Source organism: Choloepus didactylus, chromosome 2, assembly GCF_015220235.1.
Source record: "Choloepus didactylus isolate mChoDid1 chromosome 2, mChoDid1.pri, whole genome shotgun sequence".
NCBI classification, from domain to species: Eukaryota; Metazoa; Chordata; class Mammalia; order Pilosa; family Megalonychidae; genus Choloepus; species Choloepus didactylus.
The window spans coordinates 217,725,176-217,749,129 of NC_051308.1; the positions used below are offsets into that span (position 1 = coordinate 217,725,176).

Consider the following 23,954-nt stretch of genomic DNA (forward strand, 5'->3'; position numbering starts at 1 on the left):
CCCCACCTCCATGGTTGCTAACATGACCACAGACATAGGGGACTGGTGGTTTGATGGGTTGAGCCCTCTACCATAAGTTTTACCCTTGGGAAGACGGTTGCTGCAAAGGAGAGGCTAGGCCTCCCTATATTTGTGCCTAAGAGTCTCCTCCTGAATGCCTCTTTGTTGCTCAGATGTGGCCCTCTCTCTCTGGCTAAGCCAACTTGAAAGGTGAAATCACTGCCCTCCCCACTACGTGGGATCAGACACCCAGGGGAGTGAATCTCCCTGGCAACGTGGAATATGACTCCCGGGGAGTGATGTAGACCCGGCATCGTGGGACGGAGAACATCTTCTTGACCAAAAGGGGGATGTGAAAGGAAATGAAATAAGCTTCAGTGGCAGAGAGATTCCAAAAGGAGCCGAGAGATCACTCTGGTGGGCACTCTTACGCACACTTTAGACAACCCTTTTTAGGTTCTAAAGAATTGGGGTAGCTGGTGGTGGATACCTGAAACTATCAAACTACAACCCAGAACCCATGAATCTCGAAGACAGTTGTATAAAAATGTAGCTTATGAGGGGTGACAATGGGATTGGGAAAGCCATAAGGACCAAACTCCACTTTGTCTAGTTTATGGATGGATGTGTAGAAAAGTAGGGGAAGGAAAGAAACAGACAAAGGTACCCAGTGTTCTTTTTTACTTCAATTGCTCTTTTTCACTCTAATTATTATTCTTGTTATTTTTGTGTGTGTGCTAATGAAGGTGTCAGGGATTGATTTAGGTGATGAATGTACAACTATGTAATGGTACTGTAAACAATCGAAAGTACAATTTGTTTTGTATGACTGTGTGGTATGTGAATATATCTCAATAAAATGATGATTTAAAAAAAAAAAAAAAAAAAACCAAAAATAAAAAAAAAAAAAAAAAAAAAACAAATTGCTAAAAAAAAAAAAAAGAATTGTTAAATGAGTGAATTAACTAACTCAATTTTTTTAAACATCCTAAAGGATAATCAAAACATATCTGAGGTAGGTATAGCCCTTTAATTACTAGCTTTAAAAAAATGCTATTGCCATATCGTGAGAGAGGGAGTGTGATGGTTTGATGTACCACAGAAAATCATATTCTTAAAGCTAATCCATTCCTGTGGGTGTGGACCCATTGTAAGTATCATCTTTTTGTGAGTAGGATCTTAATTTAAGATGTGACCCACCTCATTCAGCCCACGTCTTAATCCTTTTAATGGAGTCTTTTAGAAGGGAATGAAATTCAGACAAAGGGAGAGAAAGCCATAGCAGAGAGAAAGCCATGGAAGCAAGAAGTTGGTAGCAACAAAACCCAAAAGAGAAGGGAGAGACCAGCAGATGACACTATGTGACTTGCCATGAGATAGAGGAGTCCAGGATTGCAGCTGGTCTTGAGCTTCTTCATGTTGTCTTCATGATGCCTAAATTTGGACATTTTCACGGTCTCAGAATCTGTAAGCCAACCCATTTCACAGTATCTGCATTTCGGCAGCCTAGCAAACTAGAACAGGGAGGATCCTGGGACACACCCACTCCTGAGGGTGTTCTGGGTAGGGGTCAATCTGAATCCTTTGGTTTGGGGGTGAGAAGCACTGTCCCATTTGAAGGGGTTGGCAGAGCCCCCACAGAAGAGTGTAGGGACTGCCTCTTGGAAAAAATTCAGATGTCCCCTCATCCTATCTTGCACCCCAAATTAGGGTGACCTAGTTTCCATCTTCTGAACCCCCACTCCCCACCCAAAGGAAGGGGTGATGACAGTGGGGAGCAGTGAGATATACAAACTTCATCAACAAACAGACATTTATTGAGCTCCTGACATGTGCCAGGCACAACAGAGGAGCACGCAGAGGTATTAGATAAGGTCCCAACCCTTAAGGAGCTTCTTGATGACCTGGGGAAAGGATGGGGGTGCAGGGCAGAAGCTGGTGTCAATCACAAGCCTCTCTCTTCTTTCTTATGGTCTCAGGAAGCAGGAGGATCCAGAAAGGGACACTTTGGACAGGTGTGCAAGACAAACAGGTATCGGCCACACGTACAAGGCACGTGTGCAGAGCCCACGTCAGCACAAGATGTGAATGTGTCACACATGGATGGGATTCATGGGCAGCATCCATATGTGCACAGACCACATGGGTATGGCAATAGAACTCCATCTCCCCATGCCAGGCTGAGAGACACAGGTGGCTAAAGGTGGCAAGGGCTCCAGGCCCCAGGCCAGCGAGGCCCCTCAAGGCTGGGGCTGGTACTGGCCCTCCGTGGCCGTGAAGAAGTCCTCCAGCACACTGCGCAGGTAGTCAAAGGTGGGCCGATCCTCTGGGCGCTCCTTCCAGCACAGCATCATGAGGCTGTACAGCTCCTCTGGACAGTTGTCAGGCTGCACCATGCGGTAGCCTCGCTCCAGGTTCTGAATCACCTCGGGATTGGTCATCCCTAGAAATTGATGGGAGAAACGACATCAAGGCTCCAGGCTTTGAATCCCACAGGCAGGGGTGCTATTCAGAATACTGAACAACTGGCATGGGATGAGGACCAATCTGGAAAGATCTTGGCCTTCGTTAATGGTAAGGCCACACTAGCGGCACCTGCTGAATGTCAGTTGTGCCATTTGGAGTGACCAGTATAGCTTAGATGTTCAATAACACGTATGTCAGCTGCATGATTTCTTTTAGCCTCAGTTTCATCATCTGGAAAATATGGTTGCTAGTAAGTCCTATTTCCCAAGGTTGTTAATGAGGATTGGGTGAGAGAATATATACAAAGCACTGTGTGTGGTACCTGGATAGGAGATGCTTCATAAAGGAGAGCTGTAATTGTTATTATTTGGCAGGGAAGGATGGGATGGTTAGGGCTCAGGGCAGCCTGGGAGCCCACAGAAAGGACAGTGGTAGGGTTACTCCAGCTTTGGGACCAGGCAAATGTGATGCTGCATCAAGAGGCCAGATGGATCCTGGGCCCTGCATGGGGCAGAGGTTCACCAGGCCCTTCTACAGCCTGGATGAAATAATCTTCAGGCCAGTATCCTCCCTCTTAGCTGGTCCCGGCCCTCCTGGCAGACAGGCTGCTCTGGAGTACTGCACGGCCATGGCAAAAACACAGCCCCCACTTTCTAAATTACCCAAATGGCCTCTGGTTTCTCCCTCAGTCTTCTGAGAGGAGACTGTGACAGGCAGTTCTCCAAAGACCAAACCCTTTTAGGGTTCTGGCAAAATAGAATTTTTGCTCCTGCATTGCTTGGGACTAGATCTTGGTCAACGGAGACCTCTGCCTCCCCAGGCCCTATTTCTGGGAGGCCTTGAGCTATGGGTCCCTCACATTACAGAGTCAGGACATAGGAAAACATAGGCCAGGGAATCAAACATCTTTGGCTACAGTCTCACAAAGTTGGTGGCCATAGGCCACATGCAGCCCAAATATAGCCCACAGACTTCCCTTGCTTTGTCTATATGGTGCTTTAAAACAATTTGAATCAATCACCAATATTTAGAAAGGTTGCAAAATTTTCTAAAACTCTGAGATTTGGCTTCTCTTGAAAAACAAAAAACAAAAAACAAAAAATCTGTTTTTAGGGCCCCTATGCCTTAATGGCACCATCTGCTGCACCAGACGCCAGTTCACCAAGGTCTCCATTATTCCCCATTGTCTCCCGACCTCAAATCCATGTGTCAGTTGCCATTTATCATCATGCTTCTATTGCCCTTTTTCTTCTAATAGAGAAATTCCTGATGGGTTAGCCTCTACTCTACGGGCACAGTGGAGGAGTGGAAAGCCCCTTGGCAGCACTGGAGCGTGGTTCTAGACCTGGCACTGCCCCTGGGCTCCGAATGACGTTGGGCATGTCCAGAGCAGGAAAGTCCTTTGGGCTCTCACCTGATTCTAAGGTGCCTTTACCTTTCTGGGAGGAAAGTTTTACACATGTTGCTCTGGGAATGCAGGAAGCTTCTATGAATCTGGCCACTGTGCTCCGTGACCTCCCTACTCTCCTCTTTGTGTTCCATTTCCTTTCCACAGAATTTCTGAGCACATTCCTTTCAAAAAATTCCACCCCTATCTTGGCTGTGTTAGGGGATAAAGGACTTCATCCAAGAAACAGAGGGAGGGGTGTGTGTGTTTGGGGGAGGGGGATTAGTTGTTTACATGTCTCCCACCCTCTTGAGAAAGAAAGCTTTGAGGAAAGGGAAGTTACTGTTTCATGAGCACCTACTCTTTCAAAAATAGTCTCTCTTTTTTCACATCAGGAAACAGGCTCAGAGAGGCTGTGACAAGTCTAAAGTCAGTGATGATTAAAAATAAAACCTATCCCTCCTGAGTGCTTACTATGCTGTATATATTTTTTTCAATGCCTGAGTTTGAAGCATCTCAATGATCCCAGAGTCCTGTAAGGGCACAAACTTGGATTCAAAACAAAGCCCATTCATGGTTCCTTTATATAACACATGGGTCAGACACTGTTCTAATCTCAGAACAATCCTGCAATCCTATCTCCTTCAGAGGGATGCTGTGAGGGTTAAAATAGTTAATATGCATAAAGCACTTAGAACAGTAGCCAGCACATAGTAGTTGCTCATTTTTAACACATGGGGAAAGAAGGGGCCATCTATTTAAAGGCAAACAGAAAATTAGTACTTGTGGCAGATCTGGTGTCTTGCTACCCAGTCCAGATACATTTGTACCACACAAAGCTGCTTGTGCCAAAACTAAAGAAAAGAGCTGGGGTTATTGAAGGGAAAGAGAGATCCAGAGACAGAGATGGAAGCCAGCCCTGGGAGAAAGCGTATTGGCTTGGGGATGTTGGAATCACACCCCCAGGAGGATGGAGGATAAGCAGCTAGAAAGTTTCAGATTCCAGGCCTGGGAAGAAGAGACTGAAAAGATGTGTATTTGTTGCCTTTCCCCATCACCCCTTTCAATTCTTGCCCTGGACCCTGACCTGGGTAGGGGATGCGGCCATGGGTGACAATCTCTGTCAGCAGGATTCCAAAAGACCATACATCTGACTTGATGGTGAATGTCCCATAGTTTATGGCTTCTGGTGCTGTCCACTTGATGGGAAACTTGGCTCCTGAGGGAAGGCAGAGTGAAGTCATCTGGGTTGCTTGGCCAGACCCTACCAAACCCCAGACCTCCCTCACGCCCCACACCTACCCTCTCTGGCTGTGTACTCATTGTCCTCAATGAGGCGTGCTAGGCCAAAGTCTGCGATCTTGCAGCTCAGAGTGTCAGACACCAGGATGTTGGCAGCCCGCAGGTCACGGTGGATATAATTCTTCTCCTCGATGAACGCCATGCCCTCAGCAATCTGCAGGTCAGCAGTCCTGGGTGGACATCCTCACCCCGCTGGCCTATGCCCATGCCCAGCCCCACCCCAGTCTCCTTACCTGGGCTGCCATGTCCAAGAGCTTGTTGATGGTCAGCTTGATGCCTTGGGGAGTTTTGAGGAAGTCCACCAGACTCCCTGTGAGCAGAAGCATGAGTAGTGAAGAGAGAAGGGGCAGAGAGAAGAGAGATCTTCCTGCAGAACTGACTCAAGTTGCCCCAGAAGGAGACCCTTCGACCCTTCTCCCCAAATGAGTGGGTGTCTAGAAGCAATGTCAAAGAGGAAAGGAAAAGAAAGGGTGGGAATGGAGGAGAGTGTGCTCAGGGTGAGGATGCCCCGCTTTTTCAGAAGGCTGGGATGGAACATGCTTGGAGGGGTCTGTAGGCTTCTTGTCACCAATAGGGTAAAGCCCAAACTCCTCCCCCAGGCATTCAAAGCCCCGCATGATCCACATTTGTAGTTTCTTCTCCTCCCCCAACCCCTGCCTCCTTCACTCTACTTATGCTAGATAATTTTGAGACTCCTCACACAGATTGCTGGCCTCTCATCCCAAAGTCTCTTTGTCCATCTCTGCCTGCTAAAAATTCTACTTTTCTTTCATGGCCCAGCTAGAATGTCCCTCTAGGAAGCCCCTCTAGCTCCCACCAGTCACAAAAATTGCATCTTCATCTGCATCCCCACAGCATGCTGGAACCTCCCCAAGGCACAAACCCTGGTCTGCCCAGGATGCATTACTAAAATCTTGGGTTCCCCTGACAGTAGGAACCTTGTTTTATCCATGTGTGTTCCCAGTGCCCAGACCAAAGTAAGCAGCAATGAATGTGTGTGCTGAACATACTGAATGAAGTATGGAAAGAGGTGCCGAGGGGCCCAAGGAACCTCATCTCCCATAGCAGAGGGTGGCAGGAAGAAAACACATGAGAGTTGCTAGGATGGAGCTAGTGACTGCTGGCCCTTCCCAAGAGAATAAAACCCTGTGTAAGAATGACAGCCTTCCTTGGGTGTCTCCATTATGAGTACTGAATTAGTCATCTGTGATAAAGGTCTCACCCAGAGGCAGTGAATATGTGTACATATAACTGCCATTCCTCCATGGCAGATGTTGCTAACAATCACAGCATTCATTTTCAGTGAGCCTCAGAATCCTTTTTAACTCAGTGCTCCAAGCAACTACCAGCCAATCAAAATTGGCACACATGACAAAACCTATCTGCCATGTCTAGAACCCATTAGCCAATTAACAGCTTGTTTCTCTTCTTGAAAGAGGGACAGATACTGTACTCCAAAAGAATCAGAGCCAGAAAACAATAAATTTATTGAGTTTATATAAGGTAGGCTCTGTTCTAGCTGCTCTAAATGCATTAACTTTCACTGTCAAAAAGACCCTATGAGTAACTTACTATTGGATTATTATGACCATTTTACAGATGAGGAAACTGAGACAGAGAAAATCCAAGTGATTAGCCCAAGGCCATACAACTACGGAGCCAGAATTCTAACCCAGGCAGTCAGTCTCTAGCTCCCCCAATGACTACTCTATTTTGTTTCTGGCTGAGCCCTTTATGATTTCCGCTGTTATTCTTGGGGAAACTGAGGGACAGAGGTGGAACCAAGACGTGGCCTGGGTCAAACAGCAAATCAGCAAAGTCCACACTAGAACCTCCGTTTCCCCCTTGCTGTAGTTCTCACTCTGTCAAACAGCACAGCCCTTACAGTAGCCCCTCCAGGGCCCACCCAGAACGGAAAAAGAGGGCTTTGGGGCAAATCTGCCCTCCTAAGACTTAGGGGATGGAAGGCAGAGAAATGGGGCTAGGGGCCTAGTGCAGAGCCCACTCAACTCCTGAGAACAAGCATCCTGATATCCTGGTAGAGCTTTGAGGAAGGCAAATGGGACTGCAGATCAGGGAAGATCCGGGTGAAGGCTCTTCCAGAACCTGCCACCTAAGCCTGGGTCCCTAGTCTGAACTAGGACAATGCACCCTCTTCTGGTCCCAAGTCTTCCGGGGCCCAAGAAAGCTGTTCTAGAAGCCCTGTGTGCTGAGCTAGAAGAAAAGGCGTATCCCCATCCTCCCTCAGGGGCGGAGGGGGAAACGCGCCCCCCGGCGGCCGCGCGCGGCGGTGGCGCCCACCGTTCTCCATGTATTCCGTGATGATGTAAATGGGCTCCTGCGTGACCACCGCGTAGAGCCGGACCAGCCGCTGGTGTTGCAGCTGCTTCATGAGGTTGGCCTCGGCCAGGAAGGCGTCGGGCGACATGCTGCCTTGCTTCAGGCTCTTCACCGCCACCTTCGTGTGCCCGTTGTAGTACCCTGGGGGAGGGGGGCTGAGGAAGTCACCCGGAGCCCGGGCGCCCAAAGCCAGGCAGCTGCCCTGGAGCAGGGCACTGTCGCGGGACTCTCCCGACCTCGGCCCCATTTCTACGGACGCCTTTTCCTTCCCGATCCCCGACAGTCCTGGAGGACCGCACTCACCCATCCACACCTCCCCGAACTGGCCAGCCCCCAGACGCTCCACCAGCTTCAACGTCTCCCTGGGAACCTCCCACTCGTCCTCCCACCACGGCTTTTGGGGCTTTTGGGTCTGGCAGGGACGGCTCAACCTCGTGCACAGCCCGTCGGAGGCATCTGCAGGGACATGGGGGGTGGGGTGGGGAAGGCTGTCAATATGGCGGTCCTCGGGCTCCCCCCTCTCCAACCTCGCCGAGTCCCCACCTAGGAGAGATGGACTGGCAGGGAGGTGTCAGGTGACAGCCTGCCCCGGGCAGTAGGGTCGTGGACCCCACTGTACCCACTGGGGGAAATGAGGGAGCGCACTGAGAGGGAACAGATCGGGTACAGTGAAGAGGCTTCAGGGTATATCTGAGCCTGCAGGGGCTCACTGGTGTAATGGCGGACTAGTTCATGCAGTCCGGGGAAAGTGATGCGAGGGGAGATGTAGAAGCCTCCGTTGTCCAGGTTACGGATCTTGTAATGTTTAACCACCTCTCCCTGGTTCTGGTCGAAGTCCCGGACCGACAGTGAAAACGATCCTGAATGAATGGATGGATGAACGAATGAACGGATGGATGAACGAATGAACCAACCAACGAATGCAAAAGAAGGCGGGGTGGGCTGCTGCGAGCCGCGCCCGCCCCCCGCGCCCCTCTCCCCCGCTCCCCGGCGCCCGGCAGTGCCAGCCCGCGGCCCCGCCCCGCCGCTCACCCGCGGTGCTCTCGCTCTCCCGGATCAGGAAAGAGCCGTGTGTGTTCCCGGGCGCCAGGAGCTGCCGCTCTGCGTCTTTGCGGCTCAGGTTCTTGAAGAACCAACTGCGCAGACAGAAGCGATGGCCGTGTTCTGGTCTGTTGGTCCGTTCTTCCTCCATCCGCCTCAAGCATTCATCACCACCCTCAGCCACTCTCCCCTGCTCCGGGATCCCTAGATGTGCTCCCCACCCCCTCCTCGCCGCGTCCCCACTCACGGTTCGGGCTCCAGGCTATTCGCTTTGGCCACGAAGTTGAAGGGGATGAAGCCTTCCTGGCCGGTGGTCAGGGACTGCGCCTTCCACCACTCGCCGGTCCTGTGCCACAGTGGCCATCAGCATGGGCTGCTCAACCCTCAACTTGGCTGGGGACCCCCCCTCAAAGGGTCAGACCACCAGGCTATCCCACCCCTCAGCTCAGCCCTCTGAGCTTCCCATTTTGTCCTAAGGGCTCCCGGCCCCAAGCCAGTCAGAGGCTGCAGTATCTGTGATGGAGTAATTCCAGGGGTCCCGGGATTCCATCTCCCTCATGGGGACCCGAGTGGGTGAGGTGGAGGGGGCACTCACTGCTCCAGGATGCGGAGCTGTTCGCCCTTCTCGAAGCCCAGGTCTCCATCGTGAGAGGGCTCATAGCTGTGCAGGGCGATAACCAGGTTGTCTGCAAAGACAGATGGGTAAGAGTCAGGGCAAACCTGCCTGGGGTAGGCAGGGAGCATGGAATTCAGGAGTTACAGGGCAGGGTCCAAGACTGGGGGCAGAGGGACAGGACAGGATAGAAGGTGGATGGGGGAGGAGATGGAGGCAAACAGCCAAGGATCCCAGGCCTAGGCTTCCGGAACCTGCTGGTTGGGGTCACCTTGCAGTGGGGAGGCCGGTGGAATTGAGCCCTCGTAGGTGACCAGTGGGTCCCGCACCTCAGAACCATTCCAGATGGGTAGCTGTGGGAAGGGGATGAAGGTGAGTTCAGAGATCAGGAGGCTGGGTCACACCCTGACTTCCCTCCCCCTCCCCTCCTCTCCTTCACTTCAGCCTGGCTGGGTCTTGACAATGACTTTGCCAACTAGTTGCTGTGTGGCTTTGGAAGAGTCCTTCCCCTCTCTGGGCCTCTCATCTGTATATCACGGGAGAGGGTCAACTCTGTTATTTCAAGGACCTGTAGTAGTGGTCCATTTCTTTCTCCTGGGTGTCCATTTCTTTCTCCTGGCCCTGCACTCCACCTGACTCCCTCACCAAGCCCCTTGTCTGGTCCCTTACCGTGGCCTTGCCATCCAGCGGGACTATGGGGTAATGGCAATTCTCACACACATCAATGTTTTCCATCCAGTCATCTTCATGGTTTGAGCTGCAGCTACAGCCCATGGTCCCTGAGGGAACAGAAAGGGGACTTAAGGGGTTCCCCTGTGATCTGCTGCCCCTAACGTCAGACATCCTAGGGTCTTGCCCTGGGGATTTCCAAAAGTACCTGAAGTTGCCAGCTCTCCACCCCACCCCCATTCACCAGACACAGAAAAGCTGAAATGGGGGGTCCTAGCTCCCCAGGCCCTGGGCCCCGCCTTCCCACCTGGGGTGGGCAAACTGCCACAGGCACCTTTGTCAGTCTAGTTGCCCACTTCCTGCTCCCCCCACCCCCGACTTCTTGCCAGTGTTGGAGGACTCCCTCCTAGAGATCAAGTACACACTTCTCCAAGCCTTGGGAGAGACCTGTTTTGATCAGATCCTCCCCTACCAGAGAAGTGTATATGCCCCACCTCCTAATTACAACCTCCTTCTCCAGCCTTGGCGGCTGGGTTCAGTCAGCCATCAAGGCCCTGACCCCCTTTCCCCAACACCAATGCCTCCTTTAGAGGGTTCTTTCAAATTTTCCCCAGTAGAAAACCCTTCAGTGCCCTGTTGGCCTAACTTTGTTTGTTTGTTTGTTTCTTTTAGCAGTGGAAACTTTTTGTGAGATGAAACCAAGCAGAACCCCATAAATAAAGCAAGTAAAAATGCAGCTCTTCTGCTAGAAGCAGAGTGGGAGTCCTTGAGGTACATCTTTCCCTAGGACTGCTCCTCAGAACTGTTTAGAAAGTATTAGTCCTCAGAGAAAGTCTAATTTGCCGTGGCATTCAAGACGCTTTAATGTTAAAACCAAATCCACCTCCTCAATTCATTCTCACACACACCAATACACATATGCATTCCTGTACACTCAGACCCTCTGTGTTCTGAGCTACTCTTACTTTTCCCAAACTCCTGATATTGTTTTCTTATTCCATGCCTTTGCACATGTAGTTTCCCCTGCCTTGGAATGCTCTTTTTTTATCCATCTGCTGAAGTCTAACTCAACCTTCAAGGCTCAGCTCAAGTACCACCTCCTCTGTGAAGCCTTCCCAGTGCTTTTTGCTCCCTGGGCTCCAATGACAGTCTATTTAGACCACATCATCAACTTTGGCACTGAGTGCCATAATTACTGATTTACACATCAGTTCCCCAGCATCTCCTGCTCCCTTACTGGGGGCTTATCAAGATCAGAGGCTGTCCTTTATTTGCCTCAATGCCTGCAGCAACCAGAACCAGTTGTCATTAACAGATGTTAAATGGTATGTGGGAAAGTTAATGCACAGGTTATCAAACTGCAAATGTCTTAGAAACAACCATGTCCAAACTCTGACTTTAGATTAATAAACCAAGGTCCAGAGAGACTTGCCTAAAGTCACACAACCTATTTGGAGCAGAGCATAACTACAGCTGTGTTTTTGCTGGGGCCAGGTGGGGGTAGGGAGCAATGGAGGTTTCTGGTTAGCAAGAGTTGGAGCACAGAGAGACTCAAGTTCAAATCCCAGTTCTGACATTTACTGTGTGATCTTACTGAATTATTTCATCCTTTCTAGGTCTTGCTTTTCCTTTCCTACCAAATGAGAATCATCATTCCTTTCTCATAAGCTTACACACATGTTAGAAAGGTCTTTGGAAAGACCTCCTTTCCCCCACCAGTGCCCATTCTACCCTACCAACCCCTGATTTGGGAGGGGAGTGGGTTGTTTGGTAAATAGGTCTCTTAGCTTTAGGCTCATGTTTTGCAGCTTGAAGAACTTATAGCCTCCCATGGTACCAGAAGTCACAGTGTGCATCTTCTTTCTCAGAACATCAGTATTGCCTGACTTTATTTGTACAGTTAAATAAATGTAGATCTACTATGTAGAGAAATGCAAAATGAACATGGAATTTTAAGCTAAATCAAGAGACTTTAAGGAAAAGGGTACACATTTACTCTTCCATCCAACATGAGAATCTTGTGAGGGAGAACATTCTGTAAGTCCTACTAAACCAGAGCCCACCCATCTGTAGCTGCTAATTTTGTTATTGCCAGGAACTGGTTAACAGCAAAAGCCTCCAGCAAAGGACTGACAGCAACCTGGAACCAGCCTAGGATGAGCTGAACTGTCTAATCAAACAGGCCTCAGGAAACCACAAGTTGGTCATATTGTAGAGAAAATACCAACATCAGATGGGGTGTAGACTTAGATGAGGAAGGCACCTTCCAGGTTTGATGTTCTGGGAGAAAAAGGGTAAAAGAAAGATGGGAAAATTTGGGGTTGAGAAACGATAAATGGGTGCAGCAGTGAGAAGCCACTAGAAGAGGCAGAAGGAATCCAGATTGGAAATCAAGGGGCTAGAATCTGGTGCCCAGCTGAGACTGGGGTCAGAATGGGGAGGGAAAAGGAGCCACTAGGCCTTGGGCTGGGATCCATGAGAGCATGCAGGCAGGTCCTAGAACTGGACTGCATTTGGGCTCAGCAGAAAGGACCTCAAGTCCCTAAAGACTGGAGCCAAAAGTGAGAAAAAGCCTGGCTATGTTAAATTAAGGCGAGAGGAACTCTGTAACTCTGCTGGGGTATCTGACCCTTATTGTTTTCTCTATGGCTTGTTTGTGCTCCGGGAGCCCTCCAGCTGCTAGAAGCAGACCTTGCTCTCCACAAGTGTGTGAGCTTTGGAGTACAGGGCCTGGCAGCAACCACGAGACCCCAGAATCTGGCAATATTCTGGTTTGGTCAATGGTTCTATACTTAGAGCTTACTTGCTCCCATGAGGCCCTAAGAATAGTGTTGGAGGCCTTCAAGTTAATACAATATTTCCAAAATCTGAAGGGAAATTGTACTATTACTTGTTTTTCAGTTTGACAAATTGTATTGTTTCTTCATCGCATACTTATGTTAATTTTCTGATTAAATTATGGAGTAGAAAAAAACAAAATTATTACCTAAATGAGGTAGTTTAGAAGGCAAAACTTTTAAAATTGTGAGATCTATGGGATGGCGAAGGGCAGGGGAAAGACAAAAGAGTCCTTGGGGGAAAGAGTTTAAGAAGCGCTGATGTAATTCACCAGCCTCGTTTTAAAGATGGAGAAGCTGGGGATCAGAGAGGTTAACTGATTTTCCCAATAGCGCACCGAGAGCTCTTAGCACAGGCTGAACTCAAATCAGGCCCTTACATCCTTTATCAAGGTACTCTCCTCTTGTCTTCACTCTCTGGGAAATCAAAGGAGGGTAGGGAATCCTGAGAGGTCATGGGGAGATCTCGAGAGGTCATGGAGAAAGCGGGTGGAGGGACAGGTGTGACAGGGTAGAGTCAACTCCCCATCCAAGACTTGATCATTATGCTGTTAACAAAGGTCTTTCTCTCCAACCCAGTTTCTCCCTCTGTCTAGAATGCATGTTTCTGGGTACATTTACAGTGTATACCAGTATGTGTATATGGAGGCACGTGATTCAGTGAGCTTTATGCTTACGTGTGCATACCTGTGGGTTTGTGCCAGTCCATGTGTTCACATGGATGTATAATAGAATGGGAGTATGTATGGCTTGTGCCTGATTCCATGTAATTATGAGGTCAGATATGCATACATCTATTTGTTTATATAAAATGTGGGTCAAATCTTCCTGCTCTTAGTTTGACTAAGATTGCTAGGTAGCCAAAATGATTTAACCAGGTTAATAAAACCAGGTGAGTAAAAAGAGAATCAAAGTTAAAGCTTAATATAAATTTCTCATTGTCTGGAAAAAGCAAATAAACAAACAAACCAAAGCCTCCGGGTTGAATGAAACAAGACATTCTGTTCTCCTAAACCAGGAACCTAAGGTCAATTGTGGGAATTTTGTAGATTCTGGACTGCCTCTGACTGGGGCTCCTCATGTTTTTGGTGAAACTCAAGGCTATTCCAGACCCACACAGCACTTTGCAGTCCTCCCTGGGACTGCAATCATGGAGGTGAAGTGAAGGCTGGATGTCAACCCCCACCTTCCCTTCTTGCACTGTTCCCAACAGTGGCCCTGCACACATTGTACATAATTGGTCAAAAATCCCAGGCTACAAAAAGCTCCTGAACTAGATTTTCTGATCCCAGAGTTGTTTAGGAATCAAATCATAGTAAGTCCACAATAAGTTGGTTCTTGCCAACTTGTTCACTTTTATCGACTCCGCAGACGTTATCTTGTCTGGCTGGGCTCAAAATGTGCCCCCCCCCTCCCCCACCATCCTTTTTTAAAGGGCACCACTTTCCTTCCCTCAAACTACAGACCTATTCCTTTATTGAACATTCTGTCCCAATGTGTGCCTGCTTCTTGACTGGGTTTTCTCAGGCTAAAGTTTAGGTCAAGAGCAAGCCAGCTATTCCACTACAGGCCATTGTTGTCCTCTGGGCCACCTTGTGGCAAAATGTATCAGGAATAATTTAAAACATTTTCTTGGTCTTTGTTTCTGGCCAGGATTTGCTTACTGGCCAAGTTGCATATGTTCAATGAAGAGCCTTAGTGGTGAATGTCCACACAGAACCCTCATCATAGTACTCAAGAATCAGAGTTGGCAGACTTGGTAAATAATTTCTAGTGGGGAAAACAAGGATATGTCCTAAATCCTTTCTTTTTTCATAGAATATCACTTTTGAGTGAACTTGATGGCCTTTGGCTGCACAGAACAAAAAGATAAGCCTTCTTTTATGTGTAAAACAAGACATTTATTATCAAAAACTGGGAGTGACTTGAACATAAAGCCAATTCTGTTACATTTATTGCCATGAACAAAGGGCTATAGAGCCATTAGTCTATGCCAGGTTTGGGTAGAGGTCCCCAAACTAGTGACTTGTATGTACTTAGCACCTTTCAGTGAGGTCCCTTCCTTGGGTAGATCTATGTGCATTTTTACATCAGGGTGGTTTTATCAAGACAAAGCCTTGCTTAGGGCTTGGCAATCTATGCTGCTTTATAAGATTTCTGGGATTCTGCAGGTCATCAAGATCCAGCTCACCACATACAGGTCATGGTGACCCGATTTCAATCCCAAGGTCTCCAGTCACACTCACTGGCAGGTTATTAAAACTTTCTGAGCCTCTCTCAGTTCCCTTATCTGCAAAATGGGAATGAAAATAGGAGCTACGTCTACAGTTGTCATATGCGTTATGAGATAGCATATATAAAGTGCTTAATGTGGTGCTTGTTACATAGTAAAGACTCAATAAATGAAAATAATTGTTATTCGAGGATAGGGTGGACATTCCATTGCACCGTCTTACACATTTTCCAGACTAAACTGATCCATCATTTTCATTTTCCTTCATTTTCCATGATTTTTGCCATGTCCACAGACTACCTTTTCATTTTTAATATATCCACTTGAAAAGGAAACTTTTAAACTACCATAAAAGGAAACATAGTATTACCAGCCACAGATAGTACACATTAAAATAAACACCTAATGTAGTACATAAATTGACATTTTTAAACATTCATCCATTACTCCCTAAAATCACCCCACACCCATCTGTGGTGTACAGGCCACATTTTGGGAAATGCTGGACTGTGAGGGAGAGCGTTGGGATTAGGCCCCTGTTCGTGGGTTAGAGGAGACCCCGTTTTCTTAGCTGGCCAGTCGATCGACAAAAATGTAACAAGGACTTCCTATGTGACAGGCTCTGGGCTAGTGTTGGGAACACAGAGGTGAGCAGACAGAGGGGTTCCCATCCACTGGGTGCTGCCTCTGGACAGAGGGCACCCCTCTAGCAGGTCACTCTCTTTCCTTAGGAGGCCAGGAAGTTTGTCATCAGCTCATTGATGGGTAATGTCTGTGACTCCCAACAACACTGTCAACACAAAACAGTTCCACTTGCCAGGAAGTAGCATCTCAGATTCACCACCATTACCCACCTACCAAGCTAATAGCTAAAACTGTTAAAAGAATGAAGTAGAGCTCTGGGTACTGGCATGGAAAGAGGTCCCACAGATAACACGGCAAGCAAGCTGCAGAACCAAATGTAGTAAATAAGCCTATCTGCATTTAAATATGTATATATAGGGAATTCTTCTACGCCAGCTTCTGTGCTAAGCCTTTGCACGATTTCATGCAATTCTCACAATAATCCTATGAAGTGCTATTATTATCCCCATTCAATAGGTGTGAAAACTGAGGCCCAAAGAGGGTAGTGTGCCTGAGGCCTCAACAAACAAATACGTGGTGGACCTGCGAGCTGAGCCTCGGTCAACCTGCCTCCAGAGACTATTAACTGCTATGCTCTTACACAGCCACAGATGGAAAAATCTAGAAGAATGCACACCAAATTGTTGACAGTGAGCACATCCCAGCACATTTCTTCTATTTTTTATATGTCTCCACTTTTCAAAATTTGAAAACAGCCGTGTGCTGATTTTGTAAATGAAAAATAGAAAAAAACAAAACCACTACCAATGCAAAAACTGCCAAGAGTCATGGTCATTTGAGGGACAACCGCACAGCCCGTCTTCCCACTGCCCTGCCCGTCTCAAGAGGTGTTGGCCATGGAATAGGTCAATAGTTAAAAAGGTTCTGTGACCAAGGAAGTTTGGGAAACACTGGATTAGACAAAATTAATCAGGCTTCTTCTCTTGGGGGTGCTTTTAGAGCTCTAACAAGCTAACACTGATAATAAAACTAACACAGAGGGACAGTTTGTAACTGAAGCCAAGTGAATTTGGCCCCAGAACACTTTTCTTTACAGATACCTCATGGAACTAATGTTCTTTAGAACAAGCTTTGGAAGTGCAGCTCCAGAAATTTTAAAACTGACGCTGGGGTTGGTGGTTAGAGGCCACATCCCTGGATGGTATCTCAGTCCTACCTGTCCCCACCCCTCTCATCTCCCCTCACAACTGCTTTCACTGAGTTGAACTTGGCCTTGACGCCATCAGCTTGGGGGGTGCGTATGGAATTTTACAAGCTAGGGTGTGCTGGACGTGTAGCCTCTGCTCCTGCCTCTGGGTGTACAAGCACACATGCATTTCCTCGTGATGATATCCAGCGTGTTTAGGACAGGGAGGCTGTGGGGGTATGAAATAGTGTGTGGGACCCTCCTCTGAAGTGGACCCCTGGCCCAGCCCAGAATCCAGCGTGCCTGAGTTCTCACACCGACTACACACAGGAAACAACAAGCTTCTATGCAAAGCCACACCACAACAGTGAGGGAATGGGCGGTTCACTGGTCCACCCAGATGCTGAGTAGGTGCAATTCTGGGTGAGGACAGCCCTCCCTCTGGTGCACCATTTGCATGGGAGAGAGTGCCTAACCTCCATTAAGCACCTACTACGTGTCAGGTGCTAGCCAGGGTTCATCACGGTCATTATCTTCTCTTTGATTCCTCACAAGCACTCTGTAAGGGACGGCTTTATCATTGCCTCAGAGAAGTAAACTGAAATTCAGAGAGTGAAGCCATGCGTCCGAGGAAATGGCAGGACCGGAATTGTACCTGGGTCTGCCTGACTCTAAAACACATGCTCTTTGCACTACACCACACCCGTTGGCTCTCCTGCCTTTGGGTATCTTGGGGTACCCAAGGAATAGAGCCCAGGGATAGTGATTTTGGCTTCATGTCTGAAGCTCTCTCCAAAACGGGCTTTTGCCCTTCTCAGAACTGCCCCAACTCATCCAGGAAGCCTTCCAGATCCCCGAGAGGCCTTCTCTGCTCTGAACTCTCAGCCCTTTCTCTGCCCCTATCTACTTAGCCTTTTCTCCGTTTGGGAAGAGCCTCTGCCTCTGAGCCCCAAAGATGGGGATGCTGTCTGATTCATCTGTTAGCACAGGAAAGGAGGGGACTGTCCACATCTGTCCAGGGGGTAGATGAGCCTCCCCGAAGCACAGCTGAGACAGCTGTTTCCAGCCCCCACAGGCCTTGAAGCTGGGGACAGGGAAAGGCTGGGACACGCTGACTGGGCGGAAACTGTGTGCTAAGAAAAACTCCACTGACGGAGGGCATGGCAGGGGAACCTGGAATGTTTGGCTGAGGTTGGGGACTCCCCCACTAAACTGAAGGCTCAGAATTAGATGTGAGGGGGTGGGCAGGTAGCTGACTATGCCTTCCTAGGCCTCCACCTACCCTAGGGTTGAAAGGAGGAATCGGCAGGACCAAGTAGCCCTACACATGCTGTGGCAGCTTATGGGCTGAAGCAGGAGGGAGCAAGGCGAGTGAGGAGGACATTCTACAACTCTTGGCAGAGGGAGGAATGGCAGCTTTCCAGAAGGAAGTTCAGAGTTCCTTGCCCAAGGCCAACTGCACCCTGTCCAGGATAAAAATAACCCTTCCTCTCCCCTTCTCCCATCATCCTGCCCCCCTCCAACTTCCCAGAGTCAGAGCAGATACTTCCACCCTGGAGAGTCTATCCCACATCATAAATAACCCTCACGTAGCCATCTGCTCCCACTGTCCTCCTCCCTGTCTAAGCAATGCCGGTCACTGAAGGCTTAAATCGCTTCGCACAGGTCCATCCGAATGTCCTGGGAGACTCCTCATGCACGCAGAAGATTATGGTCTCTAGGTCTGTCCTGGGACACAGAAGGATCCCGTGTCCCCTGGACTCAAGCCTGTCCACCGCCCTACTCCGTGGGGGTGGGGTGGGGTCTTGGTCTAGGCTGCCATGCTCTGGGTGAGGCCAGAGCTCTGTGTTCTCACCCTAGCCCCGCCATTGCCTTGTTGAGGGACTGTGGGGAGTGAGCGTCTTGCCTGTTTCTGGATCTCAGGAGCCTCATGCATTAAATAAGGGGCTGTACTTGGTGGTTTCCGAAAGCCTTTTAAATATCTGACTATCCATGTGTCAGATCCTCTAGAAACGTGTTCCCAGCGAGGTAAGGGCTGATGGGGGACGGTATGGCAGAGGCAAGAGCCACCAACCACGACGGAAGGAGGTAGTCCCGCTGCCCTCCATGCCTCCCACCTGACCACCAGCAAGGTTTCTTTTCCCTCATCCTGAAAAGCAGCCGCGTACCAGGGGAAGCCTGGCCCCACGCCCAGCTGCTGGTTCTTTGCTGTCACCCCCACCCCCACCACAGCCCCTAGACCCCTGTTCCCAGTACCCCTTACCTGCCCAGCCCGGGAGCCTCTGGCCCCATTCACATGGTCCTCCTGGCCCGGCCTGGCCGCCCAGACACAGTCTCAGCTCCCCTCGCCGTCAGAGCCACCGCCTGCCTCCTCGCGCCCACGTCCCACCCTGACTTCCTGCCTCCTCGTGAGGGCTCCACAGCCAACCCGGCCCCAGCAGCCCAACCACAAGCCTTCAGCACCCCATGCTTCCTGCCACCATAGCCCCCCACCCCTCAGCCCCTGGGGGTCCCAAACATCTCCAGGGGCAGGCCCTACTCACCCGAGGGTGGACACTTGGAGGATGAACGTTGAGGGAAGGATGTTGGATGGAACCTCACCTCCTGGCCTACAGGGTGCTCCTGGGCAAGAGATTCAAGGGGGGCCTTTGACCCCAGTGAGCACGGGGAAAGCAGACACACGCTGCTCAGCTTACAGTGAAAGGCAGGTAGCACCCATTAGAGTCACTGAGAGCTGTGATCCTTTTGTTACAGTCTGAGGGCTTCAGAGTCAGAGGAGAGGACAGTGCCCCTGTTCAACAGTTGGAGATCAGAACAACACCCATGCACAGTCAGACAGCAGGCTAACAGGGCTGCTACAGTTGGTTGGTGGAAAAAGAGCCACATTGTCTCAGGGGACAGGAAAATTGCTTCATGAAAGTCAGAGGCTAGGCTAACACCCCTCTTAGAGACAAAATCCTGGACAACCCAGTTTCAAGAAGCAGGTGGTCCACACTGTCTTCAAAAGAGCAAAGTAACAGCCCCTGTTGTGGCAGAGAGCAGGACAATACCCACTAATTATGATTGGAGAGTGGGGCCACACTTCTAATTCAGGTAAAGGCCAGGCCACAGCCCCTGTTAGAGGTGCAGAGCCTGGCACCATCTGCAACAGGTGGAGGGCAGAACAAACTCGCCTACCCAGGCACCCAGGTGCAGGCAGCAGACTGGTGGAACTTCCTGTTATAGGCTGCATGCAGGATCCTTGTCATGAGCAGTAGGCAAAGCAAGGATCTCCCTTTTGCCTGGGGCCAGGCTGATGGTAGCACCCATCGTGGGCACAGGGCCAGGTCACCAGGGATCTGAAGAACTCCCAGGTGGCCTCTGTCAGGCCTGAGAGCTGGGCCTTGACCCCACCCGAGAAAAGTGTGAATGCGTCACCGTGATGGCCTGAGCCCTGAGCAGGCTGGGGGAGGGGAACCCGCAGAGTATTGTTGGGGTTTGTGAAGTGGAAGCTGATGTTGTGTGCACCTCAGCTGTGAAGGGGGGGTGGCAGGAAATGGGTGGGGGGAAGAGGAAGCCTGCATTGGAAAGTCAGACAAAGAGTAACACAGAAACAAAGCTAGAGAGATGCAAAGTGAAAAATTCACAGAGTGATACTGAGCCCAGAACCAGGGCTCGAGGCCTGGGGCAGGGCCGAGGGTCCTGCCCGTCTTGCCATGCAAACCTGAGCACCTCACCGTCCCTCTCTGGGCCCTTAGAACAATTATACTAATACTACTGGGTGACAATAATGACAAACAATAGAAAGCTCACATTTATTGAGTGTTTTCTGTGCATTATCTCACTTCACCCTATCTAACTACCTGTGGAGTGAGAATTAGCATCTCCATCTGAGGTAAGAAAACAGATTAGGGGGTGGAGGAACCTCCTCAAGTTCTAACAGAAATAAACGGGGATGCTGGCTTTGAACTCAGGTTTACCAGACCCTGCATTCTACACCTTCCCAAGTTTACCAGGTGGGAGTGACTTGGGATTTTTAATTCTTTCCCAGTTCTGAGCTTGAGTTTCTGACAAAGAAGCCGAAAGATAAGACAGAGAACTAGAGCTGGAGCTTCTGGAGGAGATGGGGATTCCTCACTCCCAAAGAGGCCTTCTCTCTGGCAGCAGAATCACTGGTCCCAGCGACAGACCGCACTCAGCAACCTTGCGAGTGGATAAATGACTGCAGAGACCTTGGCAGAAATTAGACACGGTGTTTATTGAGGAGCCTGGTGGGGTGTGTGTGTGCATCTGTGAGCATCATCCCTTCTCCCCATCCCCAGCTGGGGCGGGGGGCGGGGTAGGGGGTGCCCCTTCCTCACCCCCACCCTCTGCCAGGTGCTGGGGCCTCTGGGGCACCCCCTCCCTTCTCCCTTCCTAGCGCTCGGCCCTCAGCAGAGGGTGAAGCGACGGGCGCTGATGTTCATGCGCGTGAGGCCGAGGTGCCGCAGCAGGGGGGCCAGGGCAAGGCAGGCCCCTGGCTCCAGCTCCAGCTCCAGCTCGGCCTCGTCCAGCAGCTCCTGGTGCAGGTGACAGGCCTGGTCCACCTTCAGCCGGTGCAGCTGAGCCCGCAGCCGCAGTAGCTGCCCCGCCAGCTGCCGGTCCTGAGCCTGCATCTCCCTCTGTGACCAAGAGGGGGTGTGAGCCTTGGCTGGACTAGCCCTTGCTCTTGCCCTTGAGCCAGTTGTCCCTTCCTGTCAACACTCTGGGCCTTTGTGCCGGTCGTGTCTGCTGCAGCCTCCTCTCACCCCAGCTCGATCCCTCCCCATCTCTCAGATCTGGCTCTGCGGGGGGGTTCTCAAACCAAGCTAAGGAGCTATTATTAAACAAATACAGATGCCTGGGGCCCAGCCCTCTTGGATCAGCCAAGCAGGATCTCCAGGTTGGAGCCTGGGAATCTTTATATTTGCACATGTTGGGTTGAGAGTCCCCTGTTCAACTCTCAACTCCTCAGATTTCTGCCTCCAGCTTAGTCATTGCCTCCTTTTGTGCATCACTGAATCTTTGGGATACAGCAATTCCCAGAGTAGGAGAAGACATATCTTCTCCCATTCATAACTGGTGGCCCCCTCAAGGACAGGGCCACAGGGGTACATAGTCCGTGAATTGGAGGGAATTCTTCTTCAGCAAAGCTCCCTGAACAAAACACAGAACAAATCCCTTCCTGGCTTCCTACCCTCAGGATAGAGTCCCAGGAATGGGCAGCTTCTGGGGGGTATAGGGTCCTTTCTCACCCCCTCCCCACACCCCTGGTCTTGGGCCCTAAGCAGGACTGGCCTCGGCAAGGCTTCCCATCCCCAGCAGACTCACCAGCTCCCGACGGAGCCACTCAAGAGCGGAGTCCATTGAGTCAAAGCCGCAGATGGCCCCAGATCCCCCCGGCCCAGGCCCGGCTTGGGCCCTGTGCCAGGCCTGGCTCTGGACCCGGGCCGTCCACTCCAGGTAGGAGGGCCTCCGTGTCTGCAGCTGCAGCTTCGCCGTTAGTGCCTTCACAGAGTCCAGGCTCTCCTCTTTCTCGTCCACTTCGCCCACTGCCTGGAATTTCAATGACCCCAGGGACATGGGTGAGTTGGGGTAGGGAATAGCTGGCAATATTGCCCAGGGAGAGGTGGCAGAAGCTGGGGGTGAAAGGGGTGTGCCAGGGTGTGCGTGATGGTGAATGTTCAAGGTGGGCCTGAGAGGCTGAGTGTGACAGCGCGGGTGAGCAGATGGGTGTAGGAGACCGAGTATACAAGGACTGGGATTTTCCTGAACTGCTAACCCAGGGAGCCACGTGATGCCCATCCGGGTGCGGGCAGGAGGAGCCCTGCACCTCTGACCCCTTGGATGAATTTTATTGTTTTTGCCCAGAAGGAGACACCCAGTTCCCAGAAAGGAAGTTGCTCCAGGATAAGGAAAGCATCATCTGCACCAGAGTCTTGGCCCTACCCCCAAGTCCCAATTCAAGTGAGTGGGGAAGGGAGAGGAGACTGTCCAGTTGCCCTCTGTCCCCACTCATGACACTGGCGCTTCAGCAAAGGAATAGTGTCCAGAGCCCTGGCTGGACCCTGGAGACCAGGGTCCTGGGGCTGACTTGGAGGGACCTTAGACAAGTCACTGACATTCTCTGGGTTTCAGTTGGGGCAGATCAGTGATTTCAAGTTATACTCTAAGGAGCCTTAAGATTCCTTGGAAATTCATCAGGGCAGAGGGAAGGGCAGAGTTGTGGATGGATTCTTAGCCACCTTCCCCCTTTCCCTCCCAGGACTTCAAGCAGATCATTTCCCTTTTTAAAACATAGTGTTGAAATATTTGAAATATAACACACATGCAGAAAAATGCACATATCACAAATACACACCTTGAGAAAGTCTCCCAACCTGACCACACCTCTGTAAGCAGAACCCAGATCAAGCAGGTGTATTACCAGCACCCCAGAATTCCTTCCTTGGGCTCCTCGCCTGTCACTACTCCCTTAAGGGTAATTGCTACCCAACTTTCTGACCACATTGATCAGTCTTGCCATTTTGTGTATTTCCGGTGGTTCTCAAACTTTAGCATGCACCAGAATCACCTGGAGAGCTTGTTAAAAACCGAATGCTTGATATGCACACTGATGTTCACAGTGGCATTATTCACAATTGCCATAAGAAGGAAGCAACTCAAGTGTGCATCAGCTGATGAATGGATAAATAAATGTGGTACATACATACAATGGAATATTATTCAGCATTAAAAATCAATGAAGTTCTGATGCATGTGACAACATAGATGAACGTTGAAGACACTTGTCGAGTGAAATAAGCCAGACACTAAATAGTGTATGATCTCAGTGATATGAAATAATTAGAATAGTAAATTCATAGAGTCAGAAACTAGAATACAGGTTACTAGGGACTGAAGTGGAGGTAAGGAATGGAAAGTTAATGCTTAATCGGTACCAAGTTTCTGTTTGGGGTGATGGAAAAGTTTTAGTAATAGATGGTGGTGATGGCAGCGCAACATTGTGAATATAATTAACACCACTGAATTATATAAATTTGAATGTGGTTAAAAGAAGAAATTTTAGGTTATATATATGTTACTGGAATAATGTTTTTTTGTTTTTGTTTTTGTTTTTTAAAAAGAACCATACAACACACACACTGAACCCTAATGTAAACTATGGACTATAGTTAAAAGTACACTTTCAATAATATTCTTTCATGAATTGGAACAAAGTTACCACACTAATGCAAAGTGTTAACAATAAGGAAAAGTGTGAGTGGGGGGGTTATATTGGAACTCTGTATTTTCTA

At 49.7% G+C, this 23,954-nt stretch overlaps 2 protein-coding genes across 3 annotated transcripts; both read right to left on the reverse strand.

The window, feature by feature from the left end:
* Positions 1–1,795: 1,795 nt before the first annotated feature.
* LCK (LCK proto-oncogene, Src family tyrosine kinase) lies at positions 1,796–19,037 on the reverse strand. 2 transcript variants are annotated; one of them, XM_037827853.1, is made up of 12 exons: positions 18,923–19,037; positions 9,819–9,928; positions 9,421–9,502; positions 9,132–9,222; positions 8,784–8,882; positions 8,528–8,631; positions 8,206–8,355; positions 7,457–7,636; positions 5,389–5,465; positions 5,156–5,309; positions 4,941–5,072; positions 1,796–2,443 (listed from the first exon to the last, which is right to left on the reverse strand). In XM_037827853.1, the coding sequence occupies exons 2-12, from the start codon at positions 9,921–9,923 to the stop codon at positions 2,241–2,243; spliced, it is 1,377 nt and encodes a 458-aa protein (XP_037683781.1). In that variant the 5' UTR covers positions 9,924–9,928; positions 18,923–19,037; the 3' UTR covers positions 1,796–2,240. The 2 variants fall into 2 exon arrangements, with proteins under 2 accessions (XP_037683781.1, XP_037683780.1); XM_037827852.1 differs by lacking the exon at positions 18,923–19,037 and adding an exon at positions 7,799–7,951 and having other exon boundaries at positions 9,819–9,947.
* Positions 19,038–20,890: 1,853 nt separating this feature from the next.
* On the reverse strand, positions 20,891–22,399 carry FAM167B (family with sequence similarity 167 member B). Its single transcript, XM_037817872.1, has 2 exons — positions 21,988–22,399; positions 20,891–21,299 (listed from the first exon to the last, which is right to left on the reverse strand). The coding sequence occupies exons 1-2, from the start codon at positions 22,237–22,239 to the stop codon at positions 21,069–21,071; spliced, it is 483 nt and encodes a 160-aa protein (XP_037673800.1). The 5' UTR covers positions 22,240–22,399; the 3' UTR covers positions 20,891–21,068.
* Between the last annotated feature and the right edge of the window lie 1,555 nt (positions 22,400–23,954).

Bases quoted from the DNA above. Each gene is read 5' to 3' on its own strand.
- LCK (XM_037827852.1), bottom strand. From the start codon at position 9,923: ATGGGCTGTAGCTGCAGCTCAAACCATGAAGATGACTGGATGGAAAAC. The intron at 8,883-9,131 runs GTGAGTGCCCCC...ACTGTGGCACAG, and splicing joins CAGCTCCGCATCCTGGAGCA to GACCGGCGAGTGGTGGAAGG. The intron at 5,466-7,456 runs GTGGGCGCCACC...TTCTGCTCACAG, and splicing joins CACGGAATACATGGAGAACG to GGAGTCTGGTGGACTTCCTC.
- FAM167B (XM_037817872.1), bottom strand. From the start codon at position 22,239: ATGTCCCTGGGGTCATTGAAATTCCAGGCAGTGGGCGAAGTGGACGAG. The intron at 21,300-21,987 runs GTGAGTCTGCTG...TCTTGGTCACAG, and splicing joins AGTGGCTCCGTCGGGAGCTG to AGGGAGATGCAGGCTCAGGA.